Raw genomic sequence first — 20,204 nt, forward strand, 5'->3', positions numbered from 1 at the left:
GGTCATTTTTTCACTGCCTCTATTTTCTGGGAATCCACCTAGTTCCCTTCGTTGGATACTATATGCCCAAGGAAAGCAACTGATTGTAACCAAAACTCTCACTTGTTAAATTTTGCGAATAACTGGCGATCTTTGAGAGTTTGCAGAACAACTCTCAATTATCTCACATGTTCTTCCCCATTCCTAGAGTAAATGAGGATATCATAAATAAAGACGATAACGAACAAGTCCAAATACTACTTGAACACTCTGTTCATCAAATCCATGAAAGCTGCAGGAGCATTGGTTAGTCCAAATGACATAACTACAAATTCATAATGACTATACTGAGTTCTGAAGGCTGTCTTCGGAATGTCACTATCTCTGACTTTGAGTTGATGATAACATGATCTGAGGTCTATCTTTAAAAAATTACTAGCACCCTGAAGTTGGTCAAACAAGTCATCAATCTTAGGGATGGGATACTTATTCTTGATTGTGACCTTGTTCAACTGCCTATAGTCAATGCACATTCTGAGTGAACCATCTTTCTTTTTCACAAGCAACACTGGTGCACCCCATGGCGAGATACTAGGTCTGATGAAGCCCTTATCTAGAAGGTCTTTCAACTGCTCTTTCAATTCCTTAAGCTCAGCTGGAGCCATTCTGTAAAGTGGAATAGAGATAGGCTGGGTATCTGGAAGGAGATCAATTCCAAATTCAATTTCCCTATTGAGAGAAACTCCAGGAAGATCTTCTGGAAACACTTTTGGAAACTCATTAACCACTGGAATTGACTCACGAATTGGGGTTTCGGAGCTTGAATCCTTAACTCGAACCAGATGATAGAGATAACCCTTAGAAATCATCTTTCTGGCCTTAAGGTATGAAATAAATTAACCCATGGACGCTAAGCTACTACCCTTCCATTCTAAGATTTGTTCATTCGGAAACTGAAAATGAACAATCCTAGTTCTACAATCGACTGAGGCATAACAGGAATGTAACCAATCCATGACTAGAATGACATTGAATTTTACCATTTCTAACTCTACAAGATCTGTTGAGGTGACTTTCTGGGAGACTATGACAGGGCAATTTCTGTAAACCCGTCTAGCTATAACAGGGTCACCGACTGGAGTAAAGACTGAGAAAGGTTCTGAGAGAATTTCTGAACTAACATCAAACTTAACTGCTATATAAGGAGTTACAAAGGAAAGAGTAGCCCCTGGATCTAACAAAGTATAAACATCAAGATCAAAGACTCGTAACGGACCAGTGACTACATCAGGAGAATCTTCTTGATCCTGGCGAGACTGAAGAGCATAGAACCTATTTTGGTGATGTCTACCACCTGTACCATATGAGTTACCTTGTTGAGTCGAACGACTTGATGGTGCCACTGAAGTTGTGGACTGAGCTCTACCATTGCCTCATTGACCCTGTTTAGAAGGACAATCCCTCAGCCTGTGACCAGACTGACCACATCTAAAGCATCATTCCTTTCCTGTAAGGCACTCGCCTGGATGGTTCTTACCACACTTAGGGCAAGTTGGGTAGGTTTTGGTTCCTGAAACACTTCCCTGAGACTTAGAGCCTGATGCCCTACCTTTCTGATCTTGTCTGAACTTAGAGGACGTAACACTAGCTGATGAAAGTTCTGGAGCTGAAATTTTCTGCTGACCCTGCGAGTGATTTCCACCACCCGATTTCTACTGAGAATAGTCATAGTTTTCGGTCCTAGCCTTCTTTCTCTCCTTAGCCTGTTCCCTAAGCTTATCACCATCAACTTGCTAAGCATGAGTCACGAGCCTAGAGATGCTTATATTTCCTAGTAACATAGCATTTCTACACTCTGCCTTCACCAAGTCTGACACTCCATACAAAAACTTATTCATCTGAGCCTTGGAATCAACAACCATGTGAGGAGCATACCTGGAGAGTTAGGTAAACTTGAGCCCATACTCTTGGACTGTCATGCTACCTTGCCTTAAGTCCATAAATTCATGTGCTTTCTCCTCCCTTAGCTCTCTTGGGAAAAACCTATCCAAGAAGGTCTCACTAAAGCAATCCCAAGTAATAGGAGCTGCATTTGTACCCATGTTCTCTTTCCACTGAGTATACCAGATATGAGCCACATCCTTAAGTTGGTAAAATGCTAGCTCAACCCGATCATTCCCAGTTACCTGCATCACTTCAAAGATCTTCTTGACCTCATCAATAAAATTTTAGGGATCCTCACCAATCTGTGATCCTAAGAACTCTGACGGATTCATCCTAACAAAATCTCGCACTCAAGCTGCAGCAGACCCAATATTAGCATTTGCTGGAAATTGAGTCCGCTGATTGTTCTGGTTGGCAATGCTCTGAGCTAACATCTGAATGGCATTCTGGAATTCTACATTCAAAACTTCTTGATCTGGGACTGGAAGAGCTGCATTTGCGTTCCTGGCTTTCGCATTCCTGGCATTATCTCTACGATGAGGCATGATCACTGAAACATAGAACGTCGAGTTAGAATGAAATTAGATCATACCTTAAGCACGATAAGACTAACAAGAAAATAAAGATTTTTCCTTAAACACTTTGTAGTCTTCCCTCTCATTAGATGTGGTGCACTTCACACCGATGAAAAAGGCTCTACTTAGAGTGGTTTTTCAGACATCCTAGGACTCTTAAACGTAGTGCTCTGATACCAACTTTTTCACACCCCGAGCAGCCTCCGAGATGCGGACACAGGACCGAGGATCACAAGTGACCCCAAGCTAACCCTGCTGGCAAAATCTTGAGCATACTAAAGATAATACTAAGAAATAAAACTTTTGCGGAAGCTAATCATAAATAAATCTGAATGATGGGGAATACCCATATACTAAAACTGAATATTAAATCTGAGAGTTTAATACAAGATAAACATCAAACTCAAATACTAAGTTGAATCTGACTATGTCTGAAAAATAGCCTCTAACTAACTAGAAATGCTGGGACATGCCCCAACTATGTCTAGCAAAACTGAAACTAAAAGATTGAAATAATGAAAAAGATAACATGACTATTGTCCTAGAAGAATGAGGACTTACCACTGATGGTGATGAACTGGAGATCGAGAACCGATCTAAGTGTGATCTAGATGCTGAGAATCTGAACCTACATCACAAGAAGATGTAGCGTAGAGTATGCGTCAGCACTTGAAAGGTACTGATCATGCAAGACATAGTACAGTTGAAATAAACATATAACTGAACAAGCAATAAAGCAAAAGTATAATCTGAACATGATATAGATACTAAATACTGAGCTAACGGGATGCATTGACCAAATTTAGACATGTTGATGTTGAATACTGATTATACTGAAATGTGGTCAATACAATGGAGTCTTACTGGACTCTAGGAGCTACTAATAACCGATAATAAAACCACATGAGCCAAATGTGGAATTCTATGTATACGCCCCATCGAGAGGACCCAATACACTCGGCCAAAGTTGTAGAGGCATGCTGGCGTGATCACTAAAATGATACACCCTAGGTTTAGTTAATAATAGGGAATCAAGAATCTGACTGAATTCTAGGAACCTAATGGGAGAATGGAACCCACTAGCGAAATCCCACATACCAGGTGACGAATTCCATGGAGATATCTTTCGATTTCGAGGTTGGAACTGATGGAACCTTTTTGCGTTCTTGAACTAGGGTTGCTCACCTCTTTCTCCTCTTTCTCTTCTAATGTCAAAATTTTCTAAGTTTGATGAAAGATCTAATGTAGGTAAGTTCTAGTTATGTTTCTAGGCTAAAACTAAACAAAACGATGTAGTTTAGGGTTAAAATGATGTAGTTTAGGGGTCCAATGAAATAGGAAAAGACCAAAAGACCCTTGACTTAAATTGCTGATGAGGCTGACCACGGCCACCTTCACGAATCGTGAAAGGGACCACGAACCGTGAAGTGGGTCGTGGTCTTCACTTGGTGACTACTAAGCTGAGTGTCTATCTCTCAAACCTTACCACGGCCCGTGTGAGAGACCACGGACCTTGAAAGTCTTCGTGGTCCTCACTTGGGCTAAGGTCTGGTGGCTCAGGATTTAGGGGGCTACTGGTTAAGTTTCAGGGACACCCCCATAACCCGTCTTCAGGACCACGGACAGTGAAGGTCCCCGTGGTCCTTACTTGGGCGAGGGGTGTCAGCGAGCTAGGCTAGGGAGGCTACTGCCTAGACATCACAGACGCCACCACGGCCCGTCATCAAGGCCACAGACCGTGAGGGTGCCTGTGTTCTGATGTTTGAGCTTGGTGACTTCCAAGTCATGACCACGAGTAGGTCAACGGACTGTGGACCCTATCACGGTCCGTGAACCCTGCCTTGGTTCACTGTTTCAGGTAGTTTTCTTCAAAAAAAAAAATTGTGTCTGGTTTTCGAGGTGTTACAATTTCCCTGACCAATTATTCTTCTGGATTAGTATCATGACTTAGTTGGACAGTCATTTGTTATGGAAGTGCTATTAAAATTATCCTTTATTGTACTTTCGTCTCCATTTCCAATACGAAGCAAGAAGTCTCTGAAAGTTGTATCTGCTTTTGCTCGCATATTTGTCGAAAGTTGAATCTTTTCCATTAAAGACCACCAATACGACCTAACCAAACTTGCATCTATCGTATCTGCGCGTGTAGATTTTGGTACAACAGGAAAAACTTGATAAAAGTCCCCTCCAAATACCATGACTTTACCTCCAAAAGGTATGGCACTATCCATTATATCGCGAAAGCTTTTGTCGACTATTTCAATTGTTTGTTGCTTAGCCATGGGTGCTTCGTCCCATATTATTAACTTTGCTTGTCTTTGTTTAGCTCCCCGACTTTGTTTTGACATATTTTTCATTGTTGTTTCATTTGCTTGTAATGGTATGCCAAATCTTGAGTGTGATGTATGACCTTCAAGCAATATTGTTGCCGCTACACCACTGGTTGCAGATGCCAATGCTATCATACCTTTTGGTCTCACCTTTGTCAATAATGCCCGATATAGGAAAGTTTTCCCAGTTCCCTCAGGCCCATCTACAAAGAATAACCCCGGTGTTTCTGAGTTGACCCTTTCGAGAATGATATTGAAAGCTTGTGCTTGTTCTTGATTCAACTTTGATTGAGCTTCAATATCTTCAACTGGCACCTTCACAGACATTTCTTCTATTATTTCACTACATTCATGTGGGCCAATTTGATGTACTTGTTGTTTGATTTGAGAGATATCATATTTGTCCACACTTTGTCCCATACTCTCCAAGTAATAGTTAATACTTTTCAAGGTACATTGGATTTGTGCCTCAGTTGTGCTGGAATGGCTCCTATGAAAGTGTTCGGACATATCATTGTAATAGGTGTCCCAGAGACATCTAACATATGTTGGGTTGCAATGAACTAAGATTGTAGCAAACAAACATCGAAGGGCGCTGGGCAACTCGAAAGTGACAGCCTCGCGTAAACATTCTGAAATGTTGTTATCTGATTCTAATAACCCTCTTTTCTTTGGCTGCCTACTTAAAAGTTTCACAATACTTTTGTCACGACCCAACCCACCGGGCCATGTGGGCACCTACTCTAACACCTAAGTAGGAGAACCCTCATATCCCAATGTTTCAAAAATGCGGAAAATTAAGAAAACTACCAAATAAAAGAAATTCATGTAATTTATAAATAAAAGTTTTTAAATACAATTCCAGTTAAGAGAGCTACTAAGAGTACAAATTAGAAACAAAATAACGAAAAGACACAGCTCCCACCATGCGGAAGGAAAAATAGAAGCTGCTGGAGATTGCCTTCTCCTTCATCTATGAAACATCACTGATCCTGCAACCAGACTATGCCAAAAAGTCATAGCAAGAGTAGTACCAGTACAACCACACGCACTGGTAGGCATCATCGGTCAACCCAAATACCCACCGCATAATATAAAAAATCAACTGACGAAACATGGAATAAGACTTTTCATTCCTTCACCTTTATAGTTCCCTATCCTTACCATATACAGATACCCCTTACTCATTCCATTCTTGATCGCATCCTAACCATTTTGTCTCTTGGAGGAAATTCTGAATATACTACTACTACCCCAACCTCAACAATAATACCCATGGCCATATTCTGAATAACTAGGATAGAACCGAGACCTTTAGTTCCTCATTACCATGCCACAGCCCGATCTAGGGCCCTACCAATCACAATTTCCTACACAAACATATATCTCCAAATAACTTACAACGTTGCAACCCCATACCTAAGAACATAATGACAATACACTAATCATTTCAGGAAATATGTTAAATTCCACATTATCAATCCCAAGCAATTACGCAAATATGACAAGTCAATGGTCCTCTCATGGAACCCATACCCAAACTGTTAGTGTACCAATACGTGGTACCCGATCCAAGTTAGTATGCCGAACGTGACACCCGATCCCATATATGAGCCGAAACGTGGCATCCGATCCAAGTTAGTGTGTTGGACGTGACACCCGATCCCATATATGCAATGGAACGTGGAACCTGATCCAAGTTAGTGTGTTGGAACGTAACACCAGATCCATTCAACAAGCCACAATCACAATCATAATGTACATTCTCACAATCATACAACCAAATCATGATTCATGACATACAATTATTCAATCATCTTCATTTATGATTAATGTGATCAATAATTCAACATTCGCATACATACATGCATTATAATGAAGTAATTACTAACATACATCACACCAACATGAAATCACAACCATCACCTACCCCTAGTTCATCGACTAAGGCTTTGTCCTACGGTATACTTTTGATTGAATACCTAGGGTACAAGTACAACATCTTATTTCGGTGCACAAAAGCCTATGCGTGAATTCTACCATCAATTTCCATATACCACGCAGTGAATAACGGATTTTATAACTACTCAATGAAATAAACCTACCCTACCTGGGCGCCAAGCAGCTGCATGGAATTATGGCTTTGGTTCTTGTTTCCGGACCTCGTGATGGTGGATTTGACCAAATATTTGCAAGTTATCGACCTCCCCATAATAGAAATCTTTTCCTCCTTCTTTCCCAAGCCTAGAGCATCTTTTGAAGGGTTTCTGGGGTGATTTACGTCTAATTTAGGTGTTTTTGGAAGTAGGAGAAAATAAAACTTTGCGTTATTTACATTTTGTCTTGCCTATCCCTCTCCGGTGGCTACTTATCCCGTTGTGGCGCTGCGGCCCTAGTGGCATCTAGCCCGCCCTGGCGGGACAGTGCCCTGGTATTTTCCCATCTTTTGCTTTTCCTAAATAACGACGGTTCGGGTCGTTACAACTTTCCATTAACCGTAAGTAAGTTTTCAAATAAATTTGGCCCTCGAACATGATTCAATAATAGCCTTTCGTAATACCTTTCTCCTTCTCTAGGATTCACTGCGATATTGAGTCGATATGTTTATTATGTTAATTTTGTGTGTTAAATTAACATAGACAGTAAGTGTAATTGTCTTACCAATATTTATGCAACCAATAACGGTGTGTGATTTTCTTTTCGTCCAAATATTTGATTGGGATTCCAAACATAATGCTCGGGAAATTCTCTGTAAAGATATTTGTGAGCCTCAACGTCTATAGAGCACATCCTAAAATACTCGATAAGCATAGTTTGGTTTACAAAATCTGATCCCACAATATTTTGTAGATTTTGCTTCTTGTAGTAGCACATTACATATTGTTTTGTAAGTATATTATAAATAAATATAGTTTTTTCGGCTAGAAATTGTTAGTATCTCTAATATCTGACTAAAATTTGTAAAGTACCTGTTTGTTTTCCTGGTAGATGTAATTGCAGGTTTATAACTGTTGGTTGCATTTCAGTTAGGTTGAACTCATAAATTCACCACATTGCTTCTAGTGGAGACACCCAGCGTGCATCTTGGATGCTTTTGATTTCATAAATGACTTTTTCCCCATCGTTTGATTCTATGTGTACGGCACATTTGTCGTGGCCTTTATATATATTTGTAAAGATACTTTATTTCTTTAACTCCTGAGCAGACCTCAACATTACTATGAAAATTATATCTCATCAACAAATATGGATTATAAGGTACAACCCATGGGTTATTCATCTTCATTCCTCTGACCTCACTTGTTCTACCATCATTTATTCTTCTATAAATCGGATATCCATCACTTCCTTTTATTGTTTTGTTGTTGAATGTTCGAGGGTAGTGAAATTTACATTGTCCATCCTTCATACATGGGCTTGTCTTACATTTTTCCCCACAAGGTCCATGTATCATATGTCTGATAACTAATGCACTTAATTCTGGATGTATGGCACTATCCGGGATTTCTGAAGTAATGTATCTATCATACTCATCTGCTGATCGTATCTTATTACCTTCTTTAAATATTAGAAGCAGGTGTATATGTCGTAAGCCTCTCTTCTGGAATTCTACCACAAAAACATGTGTTGCAATCGGTCCAAATTTTTCTTTTTTGAAAATTTGGTCTCTCAAGTCTTGCAATTTCTCTCGGAACACTTTGGTAAGCAAATCAGGCCTGTCTTGAGGTAGTTGACCTGGACACAATGCTTCTTGAATCTCAACCCAATCTGGGTTACATGTCATCGTGAATAGATCTGGTGTTCCAAATTTTTGAACCAACTCCATAGCATCCATATACCGTCGTCGCATATCCCTAGGGTCTCCAATGAATGATCCTGGTAGTAATACCCTATGTCCTACCTTGTCTCCTCTACTCTCACCGGGATGACACTATCAACAATACCTTGTAGTATCTCTCTTCGATAATTTGATTGTTCTAATCTATAATATTCAAGTCTTGTTGTTTCTATTTTGATGTATATGTCCACAACAAACTGCTACAACAATCTCCCACACAGTAATAATATGGACTCGTCACCCATTCGGACTTGTAGTTCAAAATAGTAGTACTCCCTGCAGGAAACACAACCTTTTGTTTCACGTCATACACCTACATGAATTTAAAAGTACTTGTTATGGCTTATTGATTATGGTTGTGGGAAAGTCATGGACATAACTGGATAATGCAACACTGTCATTGAGACCATCCAGTTATTTTTTTAATCTGTAAAGTAAACTATCATACATTGCTTTTTTTTCTGGTCATGTAGAATATGTGGAAAGAGGTTTTGTCATGCAAATTAAATCATATGGTCTATTTTGTTGACCAATTTTTATGGTCAATCAGTGTCTACAATTGTACCTAAAGTGGTGCATGGATATATATAATTGTTCTTCTTGCAACTGAATAATAGGTATGATAAGATAGGAATGCGTTAATATATTATAATTTTGATAAGTCAAATGTATTTATTAGTCGACTGATATTTTGAGTAAAATAGTTTAGGCTTTTGTTAATACTAATAATGATAGTCATGTTACACAAATTTAATTCCTTGCGTCGTCCCTTTAGGAATAAAATTAGTGTATGGGAAAACTACATGATCGCTAGTTGTTTGTGATTTTTCTCCCTAGATAACTTATCCATATTATGTTTGTAGTAGCTGTAAATTTTAAGTTACAAGTTGCAATATGCTAGGTGAACGAAAAGATATTTTTCTTGGCTATATTTAAAAGTGGTTACCTTGCTCTTTATTGGCAGACATCTCTGCGGCATTTGTGAATGACGATCTACCTATCTGGGACTTGTTATTGTAGATGTTTGAGTGTTGTTGATTGGATTGCAACACTTTTGTATTCCTTAATGCCAACCTCCTTCTCCTTTAGGAAGTATTAGAGGATATCGAAGTGGATCATAACAACCATAATAATGTTTGACTCGATGTTTATAACCTGAGTGTTCGTGTACTGCAATATCTCTTTCAAACGGTGTATTTGGATTGTTATCGTCTACCCAAATAGCTGCCACCTGATCCACCGAGGGTTTGTTATACACCCATTGGTCTACTAAAGCACTTGCAGCTATGCGTATTTCTAGATTTTGAAAGCTTGTATATTCTTTAAGCTGAGAGAAGAATTCTGCATATGGATTCCGCTCCATTATGTATCTTATTTTGGTCATGACTTCCTCTAATAAATTGGCATCTTCTAGTACCGACATCTTATTGGCTAATTCATGGTCTGTATCATAGAAGTATAGTTGAAAGTACCATGGTCTATCATTGTTTGGGATTAATGATGGTAGATCATGATATATTTGTCCTTGTGCCTTGAAACTGTATACTCCTTTCCTGGAAGATGCCAAGTCCTTATCGAGCTTAACTCCAAATGATGTAAAGGCAAAGATGTTATTATATGCACGTATATTTTTCCTGAATAACTTGGCCTCTTCTGAGTCTGCCACAAATAATTCATAAAAGTCATTGCCTACTTCATTGGGTGCTAAACTGATATAGCCACCCCTACAACAGAAGGTTGGGGGTGTTAGTTTTAATAAGTAATGTTAGGAATAAAATATCTATTGTTATGTTTGTCCTAGTCTTTAGGAAGAAGTTTAAATGTGGGTTGTTGTCAAGTTTTTAGGAGAAAATCTTGGAGTAGTGGTTCCTAATTTTTAGCTTATATAAAAGAAAAAAAATAAAAATAGAGAAATAAACAGTAAGTTATGGCTTCAGAGAGCAATTACATGCAAGCAGTTATTCTGCATTTTGATGGTCACTATGACCATTGGAGCATGCTGATGGAAATTTTTTTAAGGTCAAAGGAATATTGGCCAATTGTGGAGGCTGGTATCAGCGCTCTGGTGGAAGGCGAAACCTTGACGAATGCTTAAACGACAGAGTTTGAAGCAACAAAGCTGAAAGATTTGAAGGCAAAAAATTACCTTTTTCAGTCTATTCAACGTTCTATCTTAGAAACTATTCTTTGCAAAGAAACTTCTAAAGATATATGGGACTCCATGAAAAAGAAATATCAAGGCACTGCTAGAGTGAAGCGCGCACAACTTCAAGCCTTAAGAAGGGATTTCGAGACCTTGCAAATGAAGGAAGGAGAGTCTGTAATGAGTTTCTGCACTAGAACAATGGAGATTAGCAACAAAATGCGATTCCATGGTGAGAAAATGAACGATTTAACAATTGTTGAGAAGATATTACGCTCTTTGATGCCAAAGTATGATTATGTTGTTTTCTCCATTGAGGAGTCAAAAGATATAGATGAGTTATCGCTTGACGAATTGCAAAGCTCCTTATTGGTGCACGAGCAGAAGATGAATCGACATTCAACTTCTGATGAGAAAGTCTTGAAGGCATCTACTTTTATTTCTTCCAATTATAGAGGAAGGGGTAGAGGGAGAGGGAGAGGAGATCGAGGAAATAGAGATGGAGGTAGCAAGTACGGCAACGGAAATTTTAGAGCCAATGATGACTACGACAAAAGTAGAGGTAGAGCTTTTGACAAAGTTAAGATAGAATGTTATCGTTGCCATAAATTTGGTCATTATCGTTCTGAATGTCATACAAGGCTGCCTAATGAGAAGGAAGAAAAGTCAAATTTTGCTGAGAATAAGGAAGGAGAAACTTTGTTAATGGCAATTTATGTTGAAAACGAGCCTGAGGAGCAAGTTATTTGGTATGTGGATACCGGTTGTAGTAACCATATGAATGGAAGTAAGTCTTCTTTTACTAATATAAATGAAAACTTTCGGTCAACAGTTAGTTTTGGTGATCTCTCAACAGTGAATGTGATGGGAAAGGGTTATATCAATTTTAGAACAAAAAATGGGTTTGTTAAAATCATATCTAATGTGTTTTATGTTCCTGCATTGAAAAACAATTTATTGAGTGCTGGTCAGCTGTTAGAAAAAGGGTACATCATCACATTAAGGAATGATACATGTGAAATTTCCGATCTCTCCGTAGCAGTAATTACTTTTGTGAAAATGAGTCAGAACTAGTTGTTTCCTTTGAAGATGGAAAATGTCCAATCTTGCTATACGGCGGAAATGAACAATCCTTCATGGTTGTGGCATTTTCAATATGGTCACTTGAACTATGGTGGCTTGAAGATCCTTCAAAGGAAGAGTATAGAGACGGGGCTTCCTGAAATTGTTGTTCCATCTCATGTTTGTGAAGAATGTGTTGTTGGAAAACAACATCGTTCTCAATTTCCCAAAAATAAGTCATGGAGAGCCAATGAGGTATTAGGGATAGTACACTCGGATATTTGTGGACCATTAAAGCTAATCTCTAATGGGGGCAAATGGTATTTTATTACATTTATTGACGATTATTCCAGGAAGACTTGGGTGTACATTCTGCAAGAAAAATTGGAGGCCTTTAATGTATTTAAAAGCTTCAAAGCACGTGTGGAGAATGAGAAGGGCAGGACCATTAAGAACCTTCGGATAGATCGCGGAGGAGAATAATGCTCTAAGGTATTTGATGTATTTTGTGAGACTCGTGGCATTCAAAAACAACTCACAACAACATATACACCGTAGCAAAACGGTGTGGCAAAGAGGAAGAATAGAACCATTCTCAACATGGTTCGTAGTTTACTGGCTCTGGGAAGAGTTCCAAAGGAATTTTGGCCAGAAGCAGTGAATTGGAGCATTCACATCTTGAACAGAAGTCCCACTTTTGCTCTTCGAGATGTAACACCCGAGGAAGCTTGGAGCGGAAGGAAACCGGCAGTAGACCACTTCAAAAATTTTGGGTCCATTACTTATGCACATGTTCCAGAAGAAAAAAGAAAGAAGCTTGATGATAGAGGTGAGAAATGTGTTTTTCTTGGTGTTAGCGAGGCATCCAAGGCATACAAGTTATTCAATCCATTCACAAAGAAGGTTGTGACCAGCATAGATGTAGTTTTTGATGAGGAGAACACTTGGGATTGGAATATACATCAATCTACTCCTATATTAATTAATAATGAAGTCGAAGAAGCAGTTGCAACACCCAAAATTTCTGATATTACTGAAATTTCTACTGAAGCAGTTGATGAAATTTCACCACCAGTTTTGGAAGAAATTGATGCACCTGATCAGCCTCTTCGTCGTGCTCGCAGAAGGCCCGCATGGATGATGGACTATAAGGTAACAGGAATTCATGTTAATGAAGATGTTTCCAACTTTGCATTGTTTGTAGATTGCGATCCTACAACCTTTGAGAATGCCGTCAAAGAGGGAAAATGGAGGAAAGCTATGGATGATGAGATTGATGCTATTGAAAGAAATAGCACCTGGGAGTTATCAGATCTTCCAAACGGGCACAAAACCATAGGTGTCAAGTGGGTCTATAAGACAAAACTCAAAGAAAATGGTGAAATAGACAAGTATAAGGCGTGATTGGTGGCTAAGGGATACACGCAGGAACATGGTGTAGACTACACAGAAGTCTTTGTTCCAATTGCAAGGCATGACACCATCAGAATGATAATTGTTGTGGTGGCACAAAATTTGTGGCCTATCTTTCAGTTGGATGTCAAATCAGCTTTCCAAAAAGGATACTTGGAGGAAGAGGTATTTATCGAGCAACCTTCTGGTTACATAAAAATTGGAGATGAGCATAAGGTATACAAGTTGAAAAAGGATCTTTACGGACTAAAACAAGCTCCACGAGCTTGGTATCATCGCATTGAGGCTTACTTTCTAAAATTTGGTGTCCAGAAATGTCCATATGAACAGTCTCTCTTTGTTAAAATTGGAGAATCTGAAAAAATGCTCATAGTGTGTTTATATGTTGATGATCTTATATTTACTGGGAATGATAATATCATGTTATCTGATTTGAAGAGATCTATGATGGATGAACTCGAGATGTTTGATCTTGGTAAGATGCGTTATTTTCTTGGTTTAGAAGTAGTGCAATCTGTTGATGGGATATTTGTTTCCCAAAAGAAATACATGTGGGAAATTTTAGATCGATTCAAGATGAAGAATCGCAATCCCGTCGATAATCCAGTTGAGTTTGGTTTGAAGCTAAACTAAGTTGGAAGAGGAGATATGGTAGACAACGCTCTACAGGCAAATTTTAGGTAGTTTGATGTATCTTACTGCTACAAGACCTGACATCATGTATGTTGTAAGTCTTATAAGCAGGTATATGGAGAGTCCGACAGAAATTCACTTGCTAGCTGCCAAGAGGATCCTTCGCTACTTACAAGGAACTAAGGATTTTGGTTTGTTCTACAAGAAGGGTGAAAAATCTGATTTGATTGATTTTGCTGACAGCGACTATGCAGGAGATCAAGACGCAGAAAGAGTACTTCAGGCTATGTTTATTTACTAGGCACAACGGTTGTTGCATGGTCTTCCAGGAAGCAAAAAATTGTCACTTTATCTAGTACTAAAGCAGAATTTGTTGTTGCTACAGCTTGTGCTTGTCAAGCTGTTTGGTTGAGGAGGATTCTTGAAGAACTACAATTCAAACAAGAAAAAGCAACTACAATTTTCTGTGACAATAACTCTTCCATTAAGCTATCAAAAAATCTTGTTTTACATAGAAGAAGCAAGCACATTGATGTGAAGTATTATTTCTTGCGAAATCTCAATAGTGAAGGAACAATAGAGTTGCAGTACTGCCGAAGTGAAGATCAGTTGGCGGACATTTTTACTAAACCTCTCAGGTTTCTCACTTTCCAGAATCTGAGGAGGTTGATGGGTATCGGCACTATGGAAGAGCTCAAGAAGCTGAAGTTAAACTGAAGCTTGAAAGCTTTCAGTTTAAGGGAGGGTGTTAGTTTTAATAAGTTATGTTAGGAATAAAATATCTATCGTTATGTTTTTCCTAGTCTTTAGGAAGAAGTTTAAATGTGGGTTGTTGTCAAGTTTTTAGGAGAAAATCTTGGAGTAGTGGTTCCTAATTTTTAGCTTCAGTTTTTCTGCAATGTATCTGTTTTATAAAAGGACTATTGCAGGCAGCGTAATAAAGTAGTCAAAAAATTTCTTTTTCACATACTGCCTCTGCTCTACTCCATCTATTTTATGTTCTTTTTCTTCTATCAAGGGGCCTATATTCAAACCTCAGAGCATGATAGTAGGTGCATTCTTGTATTTTTTTTCCAGATTATGAGTTCATGTTGTTGTGAACTTCCCATTAGTTACCCCTATAACAGAGAGCCAAATAATATTTAGGAGCGAATGTTATGTATGGTGACACCACTAAATTATATCAAGTTGTTAGTGTAGACTATTTGAGTAAATATACCTCCGTCAGCATTCACCTCTGATATAGCTATATGTTTAATAGATTTTTTTCCGCTTCTTCACGTGCGGCTCATAAGCGTGCCCATCTTCTATTTGATTTGTTGATGCCATAAACTTTTCAACCCTTCGCAAGGTCCTATCTACATCCGATAGTATTTTGCGCTTGACCCCTGGTGCCAATGTGACATGATGATGTTAAAATTGTAGTATCTTTAGTTGATTTGTAAGTTTGATTTTGACGTTAAACAAACATTTTGGTAAGCATACCTCTTGTTTTGGGATGCTGATTCTGTTGCACTTCCATTTTTAATTGAATTGCCTTCGAGATAATGGTCTCCTGTATGACATTTTGTGAATGTAAAAATTCATTAGTTGAAATTTTGATAGTGTGTGATTATGTAGCACCAAGTTAATTATGTTATGTGTTAAGCCAATATTACCTACCAGAGCAGAATTGGTGGAGGGCGTATAAGTTGTGTAGTTGTCATATTTTATATATGATACAGTAAATTGTTTATGTAAGATGATAGGGGTAATATAATTCGAATAGCGAAGCAACTAAATCCTATATGAAACAATAGAAACAATATTTGCACAATGTGTTGTCTGGCCTCCTATAGATTACTTAGGTTCAGGTCATATGTTCGAAATATCTGCGTATATAATTATCCGGTGAAACTAATAATTGCATTCTCTATTCCCTACAACCTGAATGGCTTTTAATCTTGTATTACATCTCCTTGCGGCATTTTTTTGTTGGAATGTTCTATGTTTATGTCTTATCATTTAGGATGGTTTGTGGGGTGGCCAAGGGACTAATGAGACAACTGTATGCCAGATTTGCGCTAATCAAGCGATGTCTATCATATGTATAATTGGGATCAGTATGGACTCTGCCATATTACTTTTGAAGCCGTGAACTTAGGGATGGAAATGTATGTTTTACCCCATTATATGATAGAGGTACAAATGGAAGACGAAGCCATTGTTTTACTGTCACCATGTGTTTTTATATTTTGTATTATTATGAGAGGCATATGCATATGCCATTACTGGATGTAGTTCAAAGGGTAGGATAATCGATCTGTTTATGAATATGTTAAGAGAATTAAGGGAAACCTACAATTTGTAACTCGCAGTGCGTGATGTCATTGTGTAAAGTTTTTAGTCTAGCGGTTGTTATCTAATATGAAACCATAACGGAGGAGTGCAAGGGGTAGGATAATCTACCTGTTTATGAATGTTTTAGGAGAATTAAGGGAAACTTACAATTTGTAATTCGCAGTGCATGATGTTGTTGTGTAAAGTTTTTAGTCTAGCGGGTGTTATTTAATATGAAAGCATAACAGAGGAGTGCACAAATTGATCCTGCGGACGGTTTGGTAAATGAATGTGTCACTGTTTTTCAATCTTTTGTTATTTTGAACTGATGGAAGTATGGAATGTGACGACTACAATATACTGGAGGATCGTGAAGATCTAGATGAAGGCATAAAATTTCGTGAGTTCTTTTTGTCAGGTGGTGCAGTGACGTAGTGTTTTTATCAGGGGTTTGACGAAGTGGTTGCAACGATTGAGGAGGCAACTTTTGGTGTGCAACGCAAAGGAATTTGAAGGTTGCGATGGTTTAGAGAAGGCGCGTCTGTTGGTTGATGACTTTTGGTGTGCAGCACAAAGCAACCAGAAAGTTGTGAAGGTTTAGAGAAGGCGCATTTGTTGGTTGATGTGTTGCTTGCCCCTGTCGGCTGGTTTAGTAACGGTAATGTTCTGGTTAAGCAGGATTCAAGACTTTCAGTATATGGGCCTTTCGTGGAAATCTGGAATGTGATATAAGATACTATTTTTACTATTACGTAATTCTAATTGCTTCTTAGCAATTAAAGTGGGAGCTAATAGCTATTAAGGTCACGCAACTTTAGTAATTTATCTAGCAAAATTATTAAACTTAGTTTTTTATTAATAAAATCAGTCAACGTAAGCTTTTATATCCATAAAATCAGTCTATTTAATTTATCAAGAAATTACTTTATTTTAAATAGCATAGTCACGATTTAACAAATGAACAACTAACTGTAAAGATCAATTGCATTATAAGATTATATTTTAAATAAAAATTTAGCAAACCGTAACATTAATGAAGTAGTAGTCATTGATCAATTGAAAATCATTAATTCATCTTACTTTGTGTATTGAAAATGATATCATAATGGGATACTGATTTTGACCTATTTCTTTATTATTATATCATGATATACAAAGTAATTATGTGATTTGTAATAATAATTTGTTGATTTTATTGTCCTAAAGATGTAAGTTTAGTGATTTTCTTGATATAGAGCATTGGTTATTGACTCGTCAAGTAATAGTTCTATTTAAGTGCGGCCAAGCAATAATAAGTTTGTTTCTAATTTGTCGTTACCCCGTAAAATTGTACCCCTGGGTAAAGTTGGTGTACTTGTAAAAGTAATATCCAACAGAGGAAATATAGACATCTAACAAATATGAATTCACACATAAATAGGTAATAAGATACACTCATTGGTTATACAGTAGAAGCCACACATTGTTTAGTTACATAATTCAGAAAGATGTCTAATTTTTATCGGCTTTGGGTTTCTTTAGGTTGATTTGGGCGGCTACATTTGTGGTTTTCTTAGCCCTCCTTATGTACTTCCTCACTGATTTTACTTCTTTTTCCACAATAATTGGTGCTTCATCTTCCACTTGATGTATTTGTTCAGAAATTAAGCTCCTTCGGGGGTTTGAATCAGTCAAATCAATTCTGACAAGGAAGTTGAATTGCTTGTCTTTACTCAACACCAATTTGCGGTAGTTGTGACATTCTTCCTTCTTGATATGATGTAAACAATTGAATATGTTCGTTGGAAGGTTGCCAGTAAGGTACACATGAGACTATGTAAATATGGCGTGGCATTTAGTCAACTCTATAAATAAAGTTGATACCTTTACTAAGGTTGATTGTATGTACTCTTGCACATTGAAGCCTAGTAAATATTTAGCCGCTTCAAAAAGTATGACTCGAGCACGTTGTTTTCCACCACACACTTCAAGTCGTAAGCAGTATCTTCAAAATAGAGGTAAGAATTCAATATGTCAAGTTTATGTGTTTTGTAAGGAGTAAATGTTTAATGGAGTTTTAACCGAGTCGAACCTCATTTCATATTCTACATTATCAACGTTGCAATTGGTACAAGCTGCAACCTCTTCTATAACTTTCACTTTCTTGTGGCACGTTTTGCATGACAAATACCATGGCTCATCTTTATTGAGTATGTCTATAATTGTTGTTTTGAACTTGTACATACAATCCTGCAAAGCGCCAATATACCATATTTGTGAAATGTTAAACATACAAATGAATTTTATTTATAGAGGGGTGGAGTATCGGTTAGTATGTACCTGTTAATCAGCCAACAACCCATCGAGAATATGGACCAACGAACTTCTATATCTCTTCTCATTACCTTACTTGGTGTTACCGTAATATTTTTGTTGTCGGCCTTTATGATTTCTCGTTTGTATTTACAATGAGGTTAGTTAACGGTGTAAGCCATTTAGAGTGAGGTGTGTTTAGTGCATAGGTTTTTTGGATTTATGGTGATATGTAATTGCATAACAATGATAATAGAGGAATTATGTCGTCTTATAGCAATGTTCGATTTAACTTGGCTACAATGGCAAAGTGTAGTTTGAATATTAGTTTTGAAAGTTGGGTTAAAGTAAGAGTGTTGAACAAATTTGTGAATAATGTAATGTACCAGTCTCGAAGGTCGGTTGTTTTTTCAAACATTTGATTAATTAAGACGTTGCTCACAGGAATAGTAGAGATTCCAAATCGGCCTAGAATGAGAAAAGCATGTTAATGTTAACAAACAAGAGCTATAGTCAGTGTCTATTCGATAAACACCTAGAATATAGACTGTTGGATACCTTTATAGATTGAGACTCTAACGTCACATAAGCCGAGTATAGATTTATCATCTTTAAGATTTTTCAGGAATGCACCGTCATTTTCAGTAAAATCTCCCCAAAGAGTTACACTTGTATGCTCCATCCTAGATTATCAGTTAGGAGTGAAAAGTCAGCATACCACCATATCTCTATATAGATGATAGATTATGAATCATCGCAACTTACAACTCATTTGTAACAACTATTTCCCGTCTCTTAAAAGTCGCATTTTGAATGAGGGGATTCACCGAAACTAAGACGCAAATCAAGTCTGGAAATAGCTCATGTAAATTAGTGATAACACTTACGTAATGGAGCATGAAAATAACAACTTTGATGTTTGGATAGTTACCTAGAATAGCACCATTAGGTAATTTATTAGCATTATCTAATGATGAAAAGCCATCAGAGAATTTCTGTGTTGAAACCTCATGGTCAGTCTCCTTTATGATTGTGTTGTTTGTAAAGGCCAATTCAACTTCTTTATGCACAGAAGAGTAGTTGGGGTTGACACGATCTAAGCGTCCGTTAGCAATGTAGTAACTCTTATTTGGCTTCAAGGAGTCCTTCCATGTTTCGATATGCTTATTAAATAGCATTGCTTGAATCTTTGTCCCCTATTATTAAGCAGGGGGTGGCATAAGTACAACAAACATGAACAATAGTATGATAACGTAAGTAAAAGTGTCAATGTTGTTACCTCTTCATCCACTAATATGATAGTTCTGAAAGACCCTTCATGTCTTGAATTCTTGTAAGGTGTTATTGAACCCTTTTGAATAACTAAGACTCTAATCACAAAATTAACACAGCTCTTTGGTATCTTGTTTATTGGTACACTCTGTTTTGCTAGTTCAGATTCAGTCGCCATGTGGGTTGAATCTCGATGATTGCAGGTACCTGAGGAGATGAGTGCAACAATGTTATTTCTTTTTTTTTCATAATTGGCAGGAAATTGTATGTAACCAGATGAACGAACAATCGGCGTTGTAGGCAGGGGCGAATCTAAGGGTACGGGTGGGGGTGTCATGGCACCCAGTGATTTCGGAAAAATCTTTGTATATATATGTATATATGTATCAAAAATTAATATATAT

General features: G+C 37.7%; 2 protein-coding genes across 2 annotated transcripts; both read right to left on the reverse strand.

Annotated features, from left to right (window-relative positions):
* Window positions 1-2,273: 2,273 nt before the first annotated feature.
* LOC125839092 (uncharacterized) lies at window positions 2,274-5,155 on the reverse strand. The gene is made up of 2 exons (XM_049518074.1): window positions 4,501-5,155; window positions 2,274-2,473 (listed from the first exon to the last, which is right to left on the reverse strand). The coding sequence occupies exons 1-2, from the start codon at window positions 5,153-5,155 to the stop codon at window positions 2,274-2,276; spliced, it is 855 nt and encodes a 284-aa protein (XP_049374031.1).
* Window positions 5,156-17,727: 12,572 nt separating this feature from the next.
* LOC125839094 (replication protein A 70 kDa DNA-binding subunit B-like) lies at window positions 17,728-19,978 on the reverse strand. Its single transcript, XM_049518075.1, has 7 exons — window positions 19,808-19,978; window positions 19,460-19,724; window positions 19,294-19,378; window positions 19,087-19,211; window positions 18,971-18,996; window positions 18,308-18,465; window positions 17,728-17,917 (listed from the first exon to the last, which is right to left on the reverse strand). Exons 1-7 carry the CDS (start codon window positions 19,976-19,978, stop codon window positions 17,728-17,730), a joined length of 1,020 nt encoding a protein of 339 aa, XP_049374032.1.
* Between the last annotated feature and the right edge of the window lie 226 nt (window positions 19,979-20,204).

This window comes from Solanum verrucosum, unplaced genomic scaffold (assembly GCF_900185275.1).
Source record: "Solanum verrucosum unplaced genomic scaffold, falcon-dt-bn FXZP01000163.1, whole genome shotgun sequence".
In the NCBI taxonomy this organism is placed as follows: domain Eukaryota; kingdom Viridiplantae; phylum Streptophyta; class Magnoliopsida; order Solanales; family Solanaceae; genus Solanum; species Solanum verrucosum.

Bases quoted from the DNA above. Each gene is read 5' to 3' on its own strand.
- LOC125839094 (XM_049518075.1), bottom strand. From the start codon at position 19,978: ATGGCGACTGAATCTGAACTAGCAAAACAGAGTGTACCAATAAACAAG. The intron at 18,997-19,086 runs GTATCCAACAGT...TTCTCATTCTAG, and splicing joins TAGAGTCTCAATCTATAAAG to GCCGATTTGGAATCTCTACT. The intron at 17,918-18,307 runs GTTCGACTCGGT...CTTCCTTGTCAG, and splicing joins AATGTAGAATATGAAATGAG to AATTGATTTGACTGATTCAA.
- LOC125839092 (XM_049518074.1), bottom strand. From the start codon at position 5,155: ATGTCTGTGAAGGTGCCAGTTGAAGATATTGAAGCTCAATCAAAGTTG. The intron at 2,474-4,500 runs GTACAATAAAGG...TCTATGTTTCAG, and splicing joins TATTGGAAATGGAGACGAAA to TGATCATGCCTCATCGTAGA.